Source organism: Xenopus laevis, chromosome 3L (assembly GCF_017654675.1).
Source record: "Xenopus laevis strain J_2021 chromosome 3L, Xenopus_laevis_v10.1, whole genome shotgun sequence".
Lineage (NCBI taxonomy): Eukaryota > Metazoa > Chordata > Amphibia > Anura > Pipidae > Xenopus > Xenopus laevis.
In genome coordinates this window covers 71,120,590-71,139,658 of record NC_054375.1, presented here as the reverse complement: position 1 = coordinate 71,139,658, position 19,069 = coordinate 71,120,590, and the positions used below count along the sequence as shown (strand labels likewise).

The window sequence follows — 19,069 nt, the reverse complement described above, 5'->3', positions numbered from 1 at the left end:
GTGACAGGTCCTCTTTTGGAACACGGCCTGCATCAGGCAGCTCTTCATTTAATAGAGGTGGGTAACAGGAGGTAAGTAGGCACCCCCTCCATACATTGCACGCCATTCAGAGGTACAAGGTGAGGAGCAGCAGGACACACTGCCCTGTCCTTACCAATGGCCTCAGGGCAGGAGCTGCAGGTCCTGGGGCAGGGGGCACAAATTGGCACAAATGGGAATGCTAAAGATTGCTTTCTATAAAGTATTTTTATTTTTACAGTGTTTTACAATACTGGATTGGTAGATTATGCTATCTCAAGAAACTGTATTGGAAGATAAAAAATACATGTTCATGAATGTTTTGTATGCGTTATTTAGTAAATCAAAGTTATGCTTACTGGTCCCCAAGGTCCGACTTTCCATGATGCACATTCTTGAAGCTCACATGATTGAACTGATGATGGTTTACTGCTTAAATTGCAATAGTTCTCATCCAGTTTCTCGCCATTCAGTTGACATGACACATGGCGATGGTTGGTTCCTTTTCCACATGTTACAGCACACTTAAGACAACAAAATTAAAACAACCGATTATTTGGCCGACTTATTTCACAACAGAAAACGCTATCATTATTTTTTGAAATATGAAAATACCAAATATTTTCCAAGGTCTGGGTGTAATGTAATGTAGTTGTCTTGAGAAAGTGACAAAGCAGTTGTGGTGGCACTTTGAGAATGGAGGGTCATGTTTTCCATATGACTGCTTATATAAATCTGGGAGCAGTTATCCGTAAACATGTTATACTGAAAGCTCTTGATACCTTATCTTACATATCTTACATAATAATACAGAACATCTAGACTGTGCTTTAAAGGAGACTTTTTTTGCATGAAATGTCACTACTCTTTAAATTGTTCTGACTCTTGAAACAATGTAAAATAAAGATATTGTTGGAGTGTTGGCTAGAAGAAAGCTTAATTCTGCAATATTGCTTCTTTGGCAAGAGTTAGGTAGTAGACCTTATTCCATGCTTACCTATTTTCTGTTTGAAGCAGGACAAGGCGTGGTCATATCGCCAGGGCAGAGCGCAATAGTGCTGAATTTTTGGTTAAAAAATGTAAACTCAACTCTAAAACTTAGTATAAATTGTAAACATCTACCTGTTCAACTCAGAGGATGATTTATTGTATAATAAGATGAGCTGTGCAAACATCTCCAGAAACTGTAATTTTGTAATCATATACAGTGAAAGTCTAGAACAGGGCCAAAAGACTGCTTCTAGTTCAGCTACACATAGAGGATTTCTTTTTGTACAGTTTATCTGTTTAGCAATGAAAATGCAAATGATTCCACTCAAATAAACTTACCTCACTCCATTCACCTGTATACCATACTGGACATGAAATTTCGTTACAGCTCTGACGAACTACTTTCTGATGTTCGCTGCATTCTCTATCAGACAAACGACGACCAAAGTTACTCATGCAAAAAGCTTCTCTGGTTTGAATTCCTCTGCCACAACTCACTGAGCACTGTCATTAATGTCCAAATAAAATGTCTGAATTAGATTCTGTCAAAATAATCAAAATGCTAAGAAAGAAAATAAGAGGGGAATTCAAAAATTATGAAAATACTTCACATAGTTTTTACTTTGGGTTGATGTCACCTGTCTACAGTAAACATTTCAATTTAGTTACCTGGGACCATTCTGTATAATGCCAACTTGATGAGAGACAATCTCCATGACAAAATTCCTTGTTAGTAGGTTTAGACTGGCCACCACAAAATTTATCATCAACTGGAGTGCTTGATCCTTTTGTAGAATACTTTATACAACGTATATCTAGTGTTCGATGTCCAGGTCCACACTGTGAAGTGCATTCACTTTGTCCAGCGACATACCACCTACAACAACAAACTTAGTTACTGTATTACAAGAATTAAATCAGGAAATGATTACAGATTCTTTATAATATGCCTATACATACAGTACACACATACAAATATACAGTGAGCATATCTATATCTCACAAAATACTGAAATGTCAGCATATTTAAATTGGATTTTAGTGATGGAAGTTTTTTTAGAAGTATATGTGATTTATACTGAAATGAAGTCTAAACTGTAAAATAATGCTATTACATAGTACACATTTAGAGGAACCTGGAGAAAAATGGGTATTTTGTTCTTTTCCACATTTACTGATCTACAGCAGTTTCAAATGAAAGCAATATGAGGTACTAAATTAAAACTATCTTTCAAAATAGAAATAGGTTAGAATGTTAGAATGTTAGCAATAGAAATATATTTGGGTCATTTTACATGTAGCTTCAATATAAGACATTTATCTTAATAAGTTTTCAGTAGATAAATCAATATCATAGGCTATCATGGCCAAAGATATGTTTTTTTGTAGATTCAGTCCATATGATTAAAATATTGAATGAATCCGCTTATTTTAAATTGCTATAGAGCTTTCAAGAGGGATTGATTAATGTAAACATTTAGCCATCGGTCAATAAAGATCAGATCTGATTCGTTAAGGATCATTTATTGGTGTAAACAATAATCATTACTGATCAATGGCAACTGACCATTAAGTAATGGTCAATGTTAAATCTGCTTGTAAGTGTTGTATTTTACACTGAAAGCATTCTATTGTGTGCTAAGGCTTAAATTAAGGTTGTGCATACTTTTTAAGACCTGTGTATATTGCTTCAACAAGACTATATTCAATTGTAGAAACCACAGTAGTTAAATGAATGCTGTTTATACTTTTTAAGACCTTTGTATATTGATTGGACAAGACTAAATTAATTTGTAGAAACCAAAGTAGTAATGATACAATAAAGCTACAATATAATACAGGTCATACCTATAAATATACTGTATACAAGTATACAAATATAAGCCATGAATTACTCTCTCATGACTTGTGTGCATACATCATAGACTTAATTTTTGCAAGTGTATGCCAACATATTGTTTACATATTTTTTGCATGGAACCAACATGCTGTCAGTTATCATAGACACGCTAGCTGCAACACCAGTACAATCGGAGAACTCTCACTATAATTCAAGAGTAATAATAGTGTCAGAGTTCACTGGAATTTGAAAATACTGTACATACCTTAACTGGCAGTCATTGTTACATGGCTCAGTAATTAATTCTGGCTGAGGCAAATGCTTACACCTTTGCTCTGATACTACAGCTCGATCACTTCTTCGAACACATGTGACTTTTCTTTCACGAATGCCTAATAAAAAAAATCAAGCTTTAAATAATGCCTTTAAATATGCAATAGTAACCCACAATGAATGGTACGTCATACATTCTTTTTTATTGTAGTAAAATGAGCATGATGGCTGAAAAAATAGATAATGTCCTGTGCTACAGCTAGAGCTGCTAGGCATCAGCATTAGTAGTTCATTGCTAAGAAAATAAGCTGCTAATAACTTCTTACTTAACATATTAGAAAAGTTTGACCAGTTTGTTGGAGATAATTACTAAAATGTTACCTTACACATTGTTTATTTTCAATATTTTTTATTTACAGTGTGTTTTATTTCTCTTTCAGTTCTTTGTCTTCACCCTTTTTGTTCTGGTCTTTCATTTTCTGTTGCTTTCTCTCTTTTTTTCTGCTTGTGTCCTATCTTGATTCCATCCTACCCTCCATTTCTTCCTGCTTTATTTTCACAATCAGTATCCCTCCTGCTGGGCTAAATTCTCTTTCCTGCAGTTTTTCTCTTGCCTTCCCCTTCCCCTGCCCCCTTCTATCAAGAGCCCACTTTTTTAGCTGCTTTCTGTACTGTTTATTACAACTTTCACCTTTCATCAAACTATGTCTTGCCTTGTTTCCACTGTTTGTTTCAGTGTGGAAGATAGTATTATTCAGTAAACAGGAAAATTTAGTGGATGAGCGTGCCTTATGGAGTGCCAAACTGAATTCAGGGCCTGACCTTTGTTTATTTACTTTAATGATTAGATGACTTCCACACATTTAGAGGGTCATTTATCAAAGGTCGAGTTTTTTATACCTTGAATGATCTACAATGCACTCGACTGGACTCACAACTCGAAAGGTACTGTATCTCATTTAAGAAAAAACTAGAATGGGAAAAACCCAATTCTTTTAGTTTGAGTTCTGAAACCCGAAAACTCAAATTAATAGAGTTTTCCTCATAACTCAAATCGCTCGAATTATTCAAGTTTTTGGGGGGGGCAAAACACTCCGCAAAAACTCAAACATCATGCATGCTGTTAACATCTTCAAATGGTTCAAGGGACCTCTGCCAATGACTCCTACATGACCTCAACAGGGTTTTAGATGGTGTATTTTCGAGTTCAAGTTATTTCCAGCATTGGGTTATAATAAATCTTGAAAAATATTAGTTGTTTTTAAGCTGAAAATGTGAATTTCGACCAAAAAATGCAACTCGAAAATTCGAATTTTCATGTAAAACACAACTTGAATCTGCCCCTAAATCTATTTAGCTAAACCACATATACATATTTTTAAATAGCAGTTAGCACATTAAACAGATATCTGTACCTTGACACATCTTGTTACAGTTTTGCCATGGACCAAATGGATCCCACAAAAAATGTGCAACTTTATCTTCAGTTGGAATGTTGAAAGTATACCGCACATCAGGATTAAATAAATTTCCCACACACAAAACCTTAACCGCAAAACACAAAATAAATAGTTCTGCCAACATCATACTAAAACTAACAATAAATTAAACTTATTCAGCCAAAAAATGGCAAGGAGTTTCAGGTTTCTTAGATACAGGGTAAACATATCAAGGCATTTACATGGTCTGCCATGCAGCCATGCAGCATCCATATAACTCTAAAGTTACAGTGTCAAATGACACTTATTTTGCTGTTTCAGGCTCTATGTCCTGGAGGTGGGCATTGAAAGTACTGTTTCTATTTTTGCAGATGATACTAAATTGTGCAGAACTATAGGTTCCATGCAGGATGCTGCCACTTTGCAGAGTGATTTGTCTAAGTTGGCAAACTGGGCAAGTTAATTCTGGGCAGTGTCATTCTGTGGCTACTAAAGGAAATAAAGTTCTGTCTTGCATAAAAAATGGCATTAACTCATGGGATGAAAATATAATTATGCCTCTTTATAGGTCCCTGGTAAGGCCTCATCTGGAGTATGCAGTGCAGTTTTGGACTCCAGTCCTTAAGAGGGATATAAATGAGCTGGAGAGAGTGCAGAGACGTGCAACTAAACTGGTCAGAGGATTGGAAGACTTAAATTATGAGAGTAGACTATTGAGGTTGGGGTTGTTTTCTCTGGAAAAAAGGCACTTGCGAGGGGACATGATTACACTTACAAGTAAATTAGAGGACATTTTAGACAAGTAGCAGGGGACCTTTTTACCCATAAAGAGGATCACCGTACCAGAGGCCACCCCTTTAGACTAGAAGAAAAGAACTTTCATTTGAAGCAACGTAGGTGGTTCTTCACAGTCAGGACAGTGAGTTTGTGGAATGCACTGCCGGGTGATGTTGTGATGCTGATTCTGTTAATGCTTTTAAGAATGGCTTGGATGATTTTTTTGACAGACATAAAAGGCTATTGTGATACTATACTCTATAGCAGTGATCCCCAACCAGTAGCTCGTGAGCAACATGTTGCTTTCCAACCCCTTGGATGTTGCTCAAACTGGCCTCAAAGCAGGAGCTTATTTTCGAATTCCAGACTTGGAGGCAAGTTTTGGTTGTATAAAACCAGGTGCACTGCCAAACAGAGCCTCAATGTAGGATGACAATCCACATGGGGTCTACCAAATGGCCAATCACAGCACTTATTTGGCACCCCAAGAACATTTTTCATGCTGTTGTTGCTCCCCAACTCCTTTTACTTCTGAATGTTGCTCACGGGTTCAAAAGGTTGGGGATCCCTGCTCTATAGTTAGTACAGATATGAATATATTTATAATTTTTGTGAAGGTATGGAGGGGTGTGTGTATGGATGCTGGGTTTTCATTTGGAGGGGTAGAACTTAATGGACTTTGTCTTTTTTAACCCAATTTAACTATGTAACTATGTTTGTGGGGATCACTAACAACTGTATAATGTTACAAAGAAAATGTATTCAGTGTACTGCAGGAAGCACTTTTTGGCCCAGTAATTAAATTGCCCAATTAGACAGAGTGTGCAGAGAAGTCTAGTAAACACTAGTAAAATGCTAGGAATCATTAATTTCTTATTTCCCCAAAAAACATAACATATCATAGAATGTATGATATAATATTGTTATTTTACCTTTATACATTGCAATTTGACACAAAATTATAATCCAAGTACTAGAAGGATAACAGTTGTACAGTTTGTAACATGCTAGAAACATTAATTGATTTGCCTATGCCAAGACCATAAACCATTCAATTTTAGTTGACCAAACACATTAAGGTATGTTTGTATCCAGCCACCCAAGGGGAGGACTAATTGTTCAGATTAATTCATATTTAAAGAAGCACTGATCAGATATCAAACAAGTTTGCTTTTGCCCCATACATGGCATAATCTACAGGTAATTCAGTCAAGAAAAATTAGATTATAAACTAAAATCTGCCTGTGTAAGCACAACTCTAGAGCTGTCAGAATGAACACAGTAAGCGTTGTTCATCTTTTAACCGCAATACATATAAAAACTTATTTGGTGTCAATAGTTACTTTAATTTTACCACAAATATAAATTTTGTTTACTGAACATTCTTCAGAAAAATGTATAATGGTAATGTATCTAATGTGTCACACATTTCCTTAATTGTGCAACTAGATATGTAAAACAAAATACTATTCATTGTGATAGAAATTCTAAATCTACATATGGTTAAAACCCAAATGAAAATTTGGCCCAATCTAAAAAGCACAAAAGATTTACCTGTAAAATGAGCTCTTCCTCCAGGCGGTCAGTACAATTTATTCGTTCTATGCTATTATCTGAGCCACTGTATTCAAAAGCAGTACCTTTAATACTTATTTCTCTCTTAAATCGGCTCACAACAAAATTGCCATTTAGGACAAAGTTTCCTTTGGTGTCCGATAAAGCTGCAACAAACAAATATACGGTCTTCAAATTCGTTTTCAAACATATTTTTATCATATTATATTGAACAAATACTCCACCACAGCTGCAGTATGGATTTTCTTTAAGTAATGCAAACGTACCATCCTAATATGATATAGAAGCTTTGCCTTCCTTTCTTTAGCCAAGACGACTTAAGAAATAAGAAATATTTAAATAGTATTTAGGAACACTAGCAGTCATAGGTTAAAAGAAGTTGGATATCATCTGGCCTTGCAAAGTGCCAGGATGTACTTCAACTGTATGAATGTATATTCATACAGTTTTATAAACTCAATAAAAATGCCAGCATCACATTAGAAAAGAATAGACAATGTAATTCTGTTTTAACAATGCAACAAATGCAAGAATCATGCCATGACAAGGGTTTGTATTAAACCATTTTCCAGCCCTGAACCATCATAGAACCCTTGTATTTTTCCATGGTAATATATGAAACAATAATGCCATGTTGACACACTGTTCTACACGTTTAATGCTGGACTTATATGGTAAACCATGATGTTGGTCTATTGCTATTACAGCTACTAGCAATAATAAAATCATAAAACAGCTAGTACTTTCGTACAGACAGTAAATAAATTGATATCTAAATACAAAGCTTTTAAAGGAATGACATCTTTAAAATTTATATTGTTTAATTCCATAAATTTACCCAAATAGTTGTCATCTTCAGGATACCCAGAGTAACTATGCTGACGAATATCAATGCTTGTTGCTCCAATTGGAATTTTCACAATTGTGTTATACCCTGTAATAAAATAGATACATAGAAAATAGAACAAATATAAGTACATGCTTTGGCACAGCATCATATAAAGGCACATGTGATCAGATACTGAAGCAAGTACAAAAATGTTTAACTCAACTTTCTAGCCTACTGTGCCTTTTATGATGGGATTCATAGATATCAATCTTAAAAGCAAAATCCATCTAAAATTATTATTACATAAATAGTTCTCCTAATTAAAGAAAAACTATTTATGTGTTTTTTTCTTATCATTCATATTTTTCTTTTTTTTTTAATATTTTTTACATAAAAGGTTTAAAAGGGTAGCTGTTTGCCTTTACTGTATGTATTGATCCTGGCAGTTCCCTTAAAGCTATGAGTACATGTAAATCACCGTGCTTTATATTATACTGAACAGGTGTGCCCCAAATGCACATAAGCACCCATTAAGGTCTCTCCAACATAGCTAATTCTCAATATGATTTAAAATAGAAATAGGGCCTCTAAAACATTTAATTAAAACAGAGGGGTAAGTAATAGATTGTCTTAAATTTGCAACTTAGCAACCCATCAGGAGTTTATTTACATAACCTGATGTTATGTGAGATTAAATTTTTGTTTTAAAATGTTACTTGTTTATGATTTAATATGCTAGTTCATGAATTAGCTATTTATTATTTTTAGGGTTAAAAGCTACTCTGTTTATTTAATCTGTATTGGAAGATCCATTGGGTTTTAATGTTTGGCGGAATTGATATATGTTTATAACAGATTTACAAACGGTTACATTAAAAAAAAATCCCCAATTGGGTATTAGTTAATAGGTGATTCTGGTTCACTACATTATCCTTTGTTGCTATATCAGTTGCGTAAGCAGACACTATAATACCCTCTCCAGAAACCCATCTAGGACAGACATACCATACTGAGCAGTATTAAAAGTGCCTGCCACGGTCTTACAGGAGGAATTGTCACCCCCACATACACCACATTTATCTCTCTTTGCTTTGGAATTCAAGACATGATCACATCCAGCTTGCTAAAAGAAAAAAAAGAATATTTAAGAAGTAAATATTAAATATAAACATAACATTAAAATGAAAAATACTTTATACTCTAATAATTAAAATTATTTAAAGTACAGAGCCAAATTATGTTGTGAAAAGCACCAAGACTAAACACATACTTCATCTGTAGATAGTAATTCAAGGATTTTCAGTATATCATTTCATCCTACTGCAAGCTGCTAACAATTATTTTTATGGTCACTTCACTAAAACTACAGCACGACTTGATCAAAAAAGCCAATAATTATAAAGCTACCTTTGATTAGATTTCAACAGAAAAGTGCCCTTCATAATTGTAGAAGACAAAATTGCAAAGCTGCTTGTAAGTTGTCATGATGCTTTCTGGTTTATTTGGCTTGCAGTAATAAGACATAAAGGTGGAATGTTAAAAATTTATGCTAAATGTGAGTACCCTGCATAATCCTTGGACACAGATGTCATCGGATTCAGGCCCACAAGAAGTACCATCAATGACTCTGTCTTTCAGCTGGTAGTATGAAGATGTCCCAGAAACTCGGCAGAACAGCTTGCATCGATCTTTCATTAGAACTGGAAAAGTAACATAACAGAATTTCTGCTGCTGTAAAGCGTTTGCCGTTGTCACGCACTGAACTTTACTATTAAGAAAATAAAATTATATTTTACTTACTGCCACTATATTTTGGTATCCAGCGCACACTGCCTGTAAGACCATTGATGTTGAAATGTTTACCATCAAAATTTGTACACTGCTCATCTCTAAAATCTTTCCTTCCTCTGGGACAGGAATCCGTGTTACAGGATCGAAACTTCATCCTTCTCCCCACACAATATTTCCCCCCATTTCTTGGCCTAAAAAATATTGTGTGCATATTCAGAATGACATAAAAATGTTATATTTTATAACATTTTTAAATGATTTTAATTGGTCAGTAAATAAACATTAATATTGCCAAATACCACAACTCATACTACAATTTGTGATCTCATTTTATAAATTACATTTTAGATTACAATAGTTAAACAAAAAATCTGCAAACAAAGCTTTTGAAACTATTGATCAACCTCTCCACCTCCAGTTCTTCCATTCTTCCTCATGACACTGACCTGCCCCATTTTCCACTTATCTTTCAAATCGCTCCTGCAGTGTCTCCTACATTGAAGTTGCATCTTCTTCCAATACCAACATGACAATACTCACACTTCACTATGGAACTAATTTCAGATAAGCTATTGTTTCTCCTACTCAATGTGACTGAAGGAGTCATGATTTGGGTTAGCTAAACTTGTATTTACTATTGAGTGATGTTCTCATATCTACCACAAGGTGGGACATGGGAGCATTTTTAGCAATGCAGGTGTCAGGGAGTTGTTATCTGGTTACTTTCCCATTGTTCTGCTGATGGGCTGCTGGGGGGGGAATGGAGGTAGGTGATACTGTATCACTCTAATTTGCATAACATGCACAGCCTCATATCAGATTTCAAACTTGAAAACCCCATGTCAATGTGGCATTCTGCTGGAGAACTAATGGAACTAATGTGATTTGTAAAAAACATGGTTTCCCATGACAAAATCCCTTTAGGGCAAACTTGCCCCACAGCTTTTTTTTAGCAGTATTTATAACAAAATAACAAAAACCAAAATGTTTAACTAATGTTTAAAGATAAAGGGATTCATTATTACTCACCATTAAATCCTTTGCTCTTGTATTCTCTTGGGGACACAGGGTCATAGCATAGAAACAACGATATTCAGTAGGCAGGACACTAGAGAGCAAAGAGTAAAGAGCCAAAGTAGTCCCCAACAAAGGAAAGGAACCCTAAAGGAAGGGAGGGAGATGACAAAAGTCATGTTCTGCCTGAGCTCTAGAGCTCCAGTGAACTGTCACCGACCCAGAAAGAAACTTCTAAAAGCTGGAACCCTGTGAGTTCCAGATGTCCCTCTTGCAACTGTTTACAGGATAGGAGATGTAGGCTGTGTTGTACAGCTGTTCAACCAAAACTATGTATGTCCTTGGCACCCGTGACATACTGAGGGCCCTCATAAAGTAGACAGTAATAGAAAAAAGAGCAATTATGGACCTTGCTTAAGGAGGTCCAATGTGCAGTCAATCTGATTCATGTTTCCAGATCTGCTGGTTGCATACCCTTACAATAGCTACTTAATGAAGCTTTATCGCCATGTTTGGGAAACAAAGGGGGATGGGTATTAGTGATCAGTAGCAGTAACAGTAGAAGTTTGCAGGGTATGGCTGCCATTAGCTAGGCGTGCTATAGATCCTAGATTGAAACGGATACTATGTTTTGGCATCACTTAAGCTTGCAGGCCAAGCTGTTGGTGGTCTTTGTGGTAGCTAGAACGTGGGGGTCAGACTGCAGTCAGCACCCATCTAACTCATAGTAATTCCAATATTAGGATATATATAGCATTAGGAGGTAAGTTCCAGTTTGCCCTTTAGTGTCCCGTCTCCTGATGGAGTGTGCTATGCCTAAGGTCCCTGTGCCCATCATAATGACATGGGAAGAGCATGTAATCCCTGCTTAAGGTATATATTACTTTTAAAACACATTTTTCCAGTAGTAATGTTACTCAAGGTTTACCAATGCATTTCAAAACCTAAAACAGATATGGGACCTTTTATCCAGAATGCTCAGGGTTTTCTGGATAAGGGTCTTTTCATAATTTGGATCTTCCTTATTAGGGTTTCCGGATAAGGCATCTCACCTCTGTACAATGTATAGTGCCACATCCCATCTCTGCATATGTCTACTCTAACCAGTCATTTTACACACTGGTTTTCAAAAAAAATTATATATTTGTAGGTATAATGCATTACATGCATTTGCTAGAATATTCTACTCTTGTAGACATATTCCCCAATCAATAAAAATTAACTCAGGACAACTTTACATAAGTTTATAAAATAGGACTTACTCAGGCTGACTGCAGTCTCTTGTAATAGTTTTAATCCCACCACCACAGTTTCTTGAACATGAGCTGTAAGATCCCCACGGTCCCCATTCACCATCTACCGGCCGGGTATCCATTGCCTTGTTTACACAAATACCACTGCGACAATACTGTATAATTAAAAACAATGACATAAGGTGTTATAGATAGCAGATGAATAGTTAATGAAATTGGCCTGCATAAATGAAATTTGCATTTTTACTGTGGTTACTGTGTTTTTGAATTTAAGTTAGCTACATAAAAATGAATCCCATAAGAAAGAAATTTACCACTACAGCAATCTTAAAATGAGGAGCTGCATTATCAAAGGTGGCAAAAACAAGATGTATTTTCTGCCAGCTCAGAAACACCTAATACCATCTATGTTGTCAACCACAGACTTTTATGGAAACTTTTATGAATCAAAAGTTTAAATTCTATTGTGTTATTTATCATAACTTGCAAAATTAGCATATGTATTTCAGGGTTTCCGATTTAGATAAAACTAAAGCCAACTAGCTTTAAGGGGGTACATGTGCTTATGGGTTTATTCTCTATTAGCGTTCTTCAACTGGTGCAGCACCCAAATCCATCACTGCTGCTTCCAGTTATTTTAATGGAAAACAGTGTGGAACTGATGCTTGTCAACAGAAAAAAAGCTCAATAAAATTTACAGCCTCAAAAGCACCACTTTTAGTGCAATTAGCATTTTGATTTCAAGTTGAAGTGGTTAATTTACTAAAACTCAAATCTCATATTTTTATTAAACCAAGCTGGACCAAACTCCCATCCACGATTTTTAGTGAAAAGCCTAATCATACATTTTTTTTCGGATATGACACCCGAATTGCTTTTTTTTTCCGAAAAACTCAAATTTTTTGGACTATCAGACAAAACCCAGTGTAGCTCACGATAACTTCAAATTGTAAGGGACATCTGCCATTGACTTCTACATGGCTTTGACAGGTTTGAGATGGCGGATTATCCGATTCTGACTTTTTGCAGCTTGGGAGTTTAATAAATCTCGAAAAATTAAATATTTTCTTTTACTCTAAAAATTTCGAGTTTTTGCTCAAAAAACCATGACCAGTAAAAAATTGAGGTTTAGTAAATAACCCCTGAAATATTGGTTTTGCTTTGTGTGCCATAGCCCTTAAATTAAGAGAATGAATGACAGACATCCTTTACTCCATCCATTACTTGGTAAAACACTTGAAGCAATAAACCCAAAACCATAATCATCACCCCAATAAATCATCCCTTAAGCTTTTTTTTTTTTTTTTACACATTCCTCAGAAAAACAAATCCCTGTTGTTTCTGGGAATAGAAGAGCAAACTGACTATTACAAAACAAGTAGATCACTCCTGAGCTAAAATGAGTGATCTACATGTGAGATCAACCTCACTTAATAATTGAGCGACAATAGGCTAATTAATAACTGTATGTGGAACTAGAATGTGCCCCCTCCAACTTGTTTAAGGCTGCAAAAAAATTCAATTAAAAGTGAAAGTTAATAACATGAATAACTTTACCATATGAGGACCACAATCACTTCCATCAGCCAAGGGCATATGCTGAGTGCGACATCCCTTTTGGATTCCTTCTGTACTTGTACACCACAGTCGTTTACATTGCTTCTGATAGTACATCAAAATAGTACATTTGATTAGGAAAGATACATTTTCTACATTCTCATTTACAAAAATGAATGCTTACCTATAGAGCAATAACAAAACATTTTATATATTTTTTACATTTTATATATTTTATATATCAGGAAGCCCTTCTTTAGCCAGAAAGCAAGTACTTTTTTCTACTTTAATAGTCTAATACTACTACAGGACCCGGGACACCAAAATGAAATGGTTTTATAGAAATGTATATCTATTATGCTGTTACTCTAATAAAGAGTGTTTATTTGCTTCAGAGGGAACACTACACTTTACATAAACCCATTGTTTGCCTTGTTTGAATCTCAATCCCCAAAAGAAGAACATTTTTGCAATCCAAGTAAAACCATGCATTTCCTGTCTTTATAGTATATTCATATTTATAGTAGTTATAAAAAAACAAGAAACTCATTATTACTGGAGAACTTACCATATAGGGGCATACTTGTGATCCAGTGCCAAACATTAATTCACATTGTCTGTTCACATTATATATTACACCAGGCAGCTGGTTTGAGAACTCGTAAATTCTTCCATTAGGCTTATCAAGAAGGCATTCCCCATAACCAGTACTAGAGAGAGACATGTTAAAGCCTGCATTACTGCATCTTTTCCAGCAAATTTCATAAGCATACAAAAATTATTTTTATGGAGTATTTTGGAAAATGAAAAATACAGAAAATCTGATCTTGCACACACCTAAGGGCCTATTTATCATGTGGTGTAAAAAAACAGCGACAAAATACTGTTTAACAAACGGTGTGTTTATCAAGTTATGTATTGATTTGCAGTCATTGTGTACCTTGGTGTAAAAATCCAGTGTGAAAGGAAGCAGCCATATGAAAATGCTAAGGGAAAATATGGTGTTTATGTTTGCAATACACTTGACCGGCTCTCAAGCTGGACCATTCACGAAGCTGAATATAAAACTGAATGTTTATTACATCTCACGATAAAATCCGCCGTTAAAACATCAAATTCCTGTTCTGTGGATAGTCCAGTGTGCAAGCCAGTGAATTTTAATGCAAATGTGAGGTCTTCTCTCTCCCAATTGGAAGTGTGGGTATTTGATTTCTATGATAAACTCAGGGCTACACCAGTTTTTTGTAAACCAAGACAAAAAAAAATACAGTATGATTTGTGCACTAAGATAAAGGTGTGAGGATATTTTGCCCACTAGCAAACTGGTGATAAGAGGCCACATCTTATTTTACTGTAGCACCCACCAAGCCATCAGCAATAACCTACAGGGTGGCAATGGTAGGGATACTGTAGGTATACTATATTTTTGTCAAATTAGTAAAAGGTATACAACTTTAGTAGTATAGAGAAATTGTCTTTCTGTTATATGGCTTCAGCTTTCAGGAGTTGGAGTCTATCAGAAATTCCACCCCACGAAACGTGTTATACCTTGAGTACAGTACTGCAAGGGTCATATTTGTCAGATTAACCATAGTAAGAACAAGGAAAAATGAATGTTCACATGGGAATATTGCATGCAACATTACAAGCTATGAGAAACCCTAAAGCTGGTAGCTGCAGTCAAACTCGATTTTGGTAACAAACTATAAGAAAACAGACCAATTATGAGTAGTAATAAGGTAGGTTGTGATTATGCCACAAATGGCACCACTATTCCGAAATTTATAAAGGGAAGTTACACAAATCTATCCAACAACTGTTTGCATTTCAGTATTCTGGGATGGATCCAGCATACGGAATCTGAAGTCACAATGTAGACCCGTCTCTCATTATTAGAAAACAAAATGAAAAACCATGCAAAAATCTAAATAATAACCACTTACTCTAGAAATTCTGTGATATATTTCTGACTGCATTTGGACCAGGTCCATGGACTTGTGTTGTAATTTAAAGTTGCGGCCATGACATGAAATTGATTTTTAATTCCGGCTTCTTTGCACTTGAAGCTATCATCGTGAGGCATATTGAACCTTCAAATCAAAATAAAACTATGTATCAGTGTGTTTCAAACCAATGTATATCTTTATAAAACAGTTCACATGTGTGGTTTAATGATTAAAACTAATTATTTAAACATTTTTTGTATTGCAGTACTCTTTTTTGGAGGTCATACACAATGGGGGGAATGTACAATTTTTCATTAACGCAAAAAAACCTGCGCAAAGTTGATTGCAAATGTTAGCCACCATGTTTGCATCATTTTTGACGGTAAAAAGACCTCAACGACTTGCAACGAAGTTTGTGAACATGTATTAAAACTTGGCAAGAGCAAAGTCCAAATATTTAACGAAACTCCAGAACAGGTGTTAACATTAACCCTTTGCTTAGTGATAATGTACAATGTAATATTGGCCAGCAAATGATTTTACATTGCAAGCAGTTCTAAACATTTGCAAGAATGCTATTTTAAAAAAAAATCGCTTGCAAATTTTAATTACATTCCCCCAATGAGTATAATACTTACTGATATTAGTTCAGTCGTTTGGTCGATTGGACAGGTTAGAAGATTTCTGTCGGCTGCTGATAATATCTCTGCATGTATTGCTGATTTTCAGAGGGACACTGTTATTAGCTTTGGTCGGACATAACTTTCGTACTATTGCTGTCAGGGGCAGAACATTGCTGATCTGTTCTTTTGTACTTTTGGAGCAATGGTGCAAAATGCACTTGTGTGGCAAATACACTAGGGGCATCAACAGACAATTATGTTGAAGTATGAACCCACTGATGTGTACAAGCAAGGAATGAAACCATACCATACACCTCCATTTAGTGTAAGGGCTTGATAATAAATGTGCATTAAGCATTAGGAATCATAAACTTCTCTAGCCTTACTACAGTGACTCTTGCCACTAGATGTCAGAAATTCAATATGTCCTGTATTTCAAATTCTTGATGGCAATAAATAGAAACAAGAAGAGCACAGGACAGAGATGTTATGCACATATGGCTTGAGCAAGGACACATACAAAGATTAAGAAAAGCAATACAGCGATAGTAAAAAGTCCAATATATCATGGACCAAGCTGAGTAAGGGCTGAGATTTAACATACTTGGCAATGTCTCTTGAAAAAAACGTTAACCTCTAAGCAGGACTGTTTTGAATGGAATCAGACATATATAAGGCTTTTTGAACTTGTGTCAAAATGTAGTTAAAGCTCAAAATAAGGACTCAGTAGCAAGTGAACTGGTTCTGGATGTGACAAGAGGGAACGCATAAGGATATAGCCATACACATAGAAGACAGGGCAAGTGTCAAAGAATTAATGATGACGTAATTTCAGCCTATGGGAAGAGTTCTGTCCAACTATATTACATTTTGGAAAAAAAAATGTTACACAGAATGGTTAGTTAGCCAATTGTTCTGTCGTAGATAGAAAAATTACTGACTGAACTCCAGCACTAACTAAATAACATTTCTTTTCAAGGAATTTGTCAAATGCATCCAGTCTGAATTCCTTTATGGTCAGAGTTTCTAGAGCAGAAAGAGGATAAGCCCTTACTTGAAGATAATGAGATACACACTGAAGGACAATTGCAGGGTCTTGATTTTTTTTATCAAAGACATCTAGAAAGTTTTAATAACAGGGGGTATATGAAGATGTAAGTGAGGTGTTGGAATAGAAGGCAGAGGCTTTGAGGAGTAAGAAAAGCCTCAGGCAAAAATCTCTTTAATAGGTCAGGCAACATTGGGGGACTATTGCTGGAGATATGGTAATACAAAGGTTTACAGGGCTGGGGGGGGAGTTTATAACTAAAAAAGAACTCCTGCTGAATTCTGACTTGAAGAAGCAATAGTAATATGGCTAAAGAATAGGCAAGAAATTTACTAATTACTAGCAACCAAGCGAGAAGCTTGGGGTTTAGGGAGCAAAGAGGAAGAGATGCCACGATTCTGGGCAAAGGCTTGGTTTATTAAATCTTAATCTGCCTCAGGAAACAAGAAGGCAAAGGATAAGTCATACTACTCTGATACATATGTATACATTTCCTGTAGTCAAGTGTGGACCTTAATACAAAAGCTTGAAGCTTTGTATTAACCAGTAACATAATCTGCATCATTCAGAAATACCCTGTGAGAAGACAGGGATCAGGGCTTAACTGTTCAAACTCATATTACCCGCCAAAGTTTGGAATTCAAGGATCAATGGAACAGAATGCCTAAAAATTAAAGTGGCTAGTAGGAGGAACAAGAAGCTCACCCACAAGTAGCAGACTCGTTCATAAAGTATACGACTTCTCCTAAAGTGGAGAAGTCCAGATCTTCCATCAGTTAATTTTTTCAGGATGTTTTTGAAACTTAGCTGAGCACTTATTTGAGAAACATTGAAAAGCCTCTAGGCTTCCACCAAGGAGATGGCCTGAACATGGTCGTTGTGATATGTAATGTCACCAAATTTGAAAGGAGACATTATAATGATCATTTCAGTGAGTAGAAAAAGAAACATCATGTATATAAAGGCAGCACTACAATTGTCAATTATGAACACTCTCTGACCAACAGGCCAAATGGACAGAGAGTGAACAAGGGGCCATACATAGAAGGCCGCCTTTCTCTTGTTTTGACAATTCAAATAAATAAAGCATACAATATTATTGGTACATTATGGCCAGCTTTAGGCTATGGACACAAACTTTTTTGATCATTATTGTCTTGATCTCCATTTGCATACAGCATGGTTGCAACACACAGGGATAGGAAGTTCCTGCAATGTGTCTTTATGATTAATAAAAATGTAAAGGATACTCACACGTGCCCTAGCTCATGTGCAATTGTGAATGCTGTGCCTAGGCCATTTTCTTCACTTATGGAGCAGCTTCTGTGGGGATCACACATTGTACCAAGTTCAGCTAAACCTGAAACATTGAAAGATGTTCCATTTAAGTAAACCAATATTTGTTGAAGGGCTGATTTTAAATTGTAATAACTGGATTATGTTTTCTGTGAATCCTGCATGCTAAAATTACTATATCATGCAACATAAGGGGTATGCAGTATTTCACCAATTTAGCATGCATTGCAACTGTTGAAGAAAAGAATACTGTCTACAACCGGCTACTGTATACATCAAGAAGCACAGTAACCCTCTAAAAAAAAGACAGACTCCCCAGTGTCCCAGTTTAATGTCCTTCACTTTTATTATCCTAGTATCTGCATCATTGCTATGCACTGGGCGGTTTTAATGATAGGTATACAAAACTGGTTCCAAATCTTTTTAACAGCTAGTCCAGCCCACAACCTCCCTTTTCTCCGTTTTACAATATTGAAAAAAATCAATATAACACATTGCAACATGCAGCACATTGAAATAATAACCCTATCTGTACTCACCCAATGTGTCACACTTTTCACTAGCTCTACAAATATCCTCCCTGTGGATAAGAAAAATAATTATGGATTACTCACAAGTGTTAAGTGGATTTGATGTATTTTTAATACAATCATACAAAGAAAATGTATTGTACATCCATATGTGGATCATTAAATGCTTCTCAAAAAAAAACATCTAAAAGAACAATATTTTTTCATTCAGTACTTTTGGACTATCTGTTCAGTCCTTTTGGAAACAACGTACCCAATGTTTTAATCCAG

The 19,069-nt window shown here is 35.6% G+C and overlaps 1 protein-coding gene across 1 annotated transcript in view; it reads right to left on the bottom strand.

Moving 5' to 3' along the window:
• LOC108710260 (A disintegrin and metalloproteinase with thrombospondin motifs 20) overlaps positions 1-19,069 on the bottom strand; it is a 99,906-nt gene that overhangs the window by 44,108 nt on the left and 36,729 nt on the right. The window contains exons 7-22 of the mRNA XM_041586391.1: positions 18,809-18,849; positions 18,228-18,333; positions 15,300-15,446; positions 13,925-14,066; positions 13,357-13,461; positions 11,809-11,954; positions 9,542-9,723; positions 9,305-9,441; positions 8,747-8,864; positions 7,751-7,846; positions 6,892-7,058; positions 4,537-4,666; positions 3,114-3,240; positions 1,678-1,885; positions 1,348-1,512; positions 378-542 (exon numbers count right to left, since the gene is read on the bottom strand). Coding sequence (XP_041442325.1) covers positions 378-542; positions 1,348-1,512; positions 1,678-1,885; positions 3,114-3,240; positions 4,537-4,666; positions 6,892-7,058; positions 7,751-7,846; positions 8,747-8,864; positions 9,305-9,441; positions 9,542-9,723; positions 11,809-11,954; positions 13,357-13,461; positions 13,925-14,066; positions 15,300-15,446; positions 18,228-18,333; positions 18,809-18,849 — 2,182 coding nt within the window. The remainder of the gene's footprint in view (positions 1-377; positions 543-1,347; positions 1,513-1,677; positions 1,886-3,113; positions 3,241-4,536; positions 4,667-6,891; positions 7,059-7,750; positions 7,847-8,746; positions 8,865-9,304; positions 9,442-9,541; positions 9,724-11,808; positions 11,955-13,356; positions 13,462-13,924; positions 14,067-15,299; positions 15,447-18,227; positions 18,334-18,808; positions 18,850-19,069) is intronic.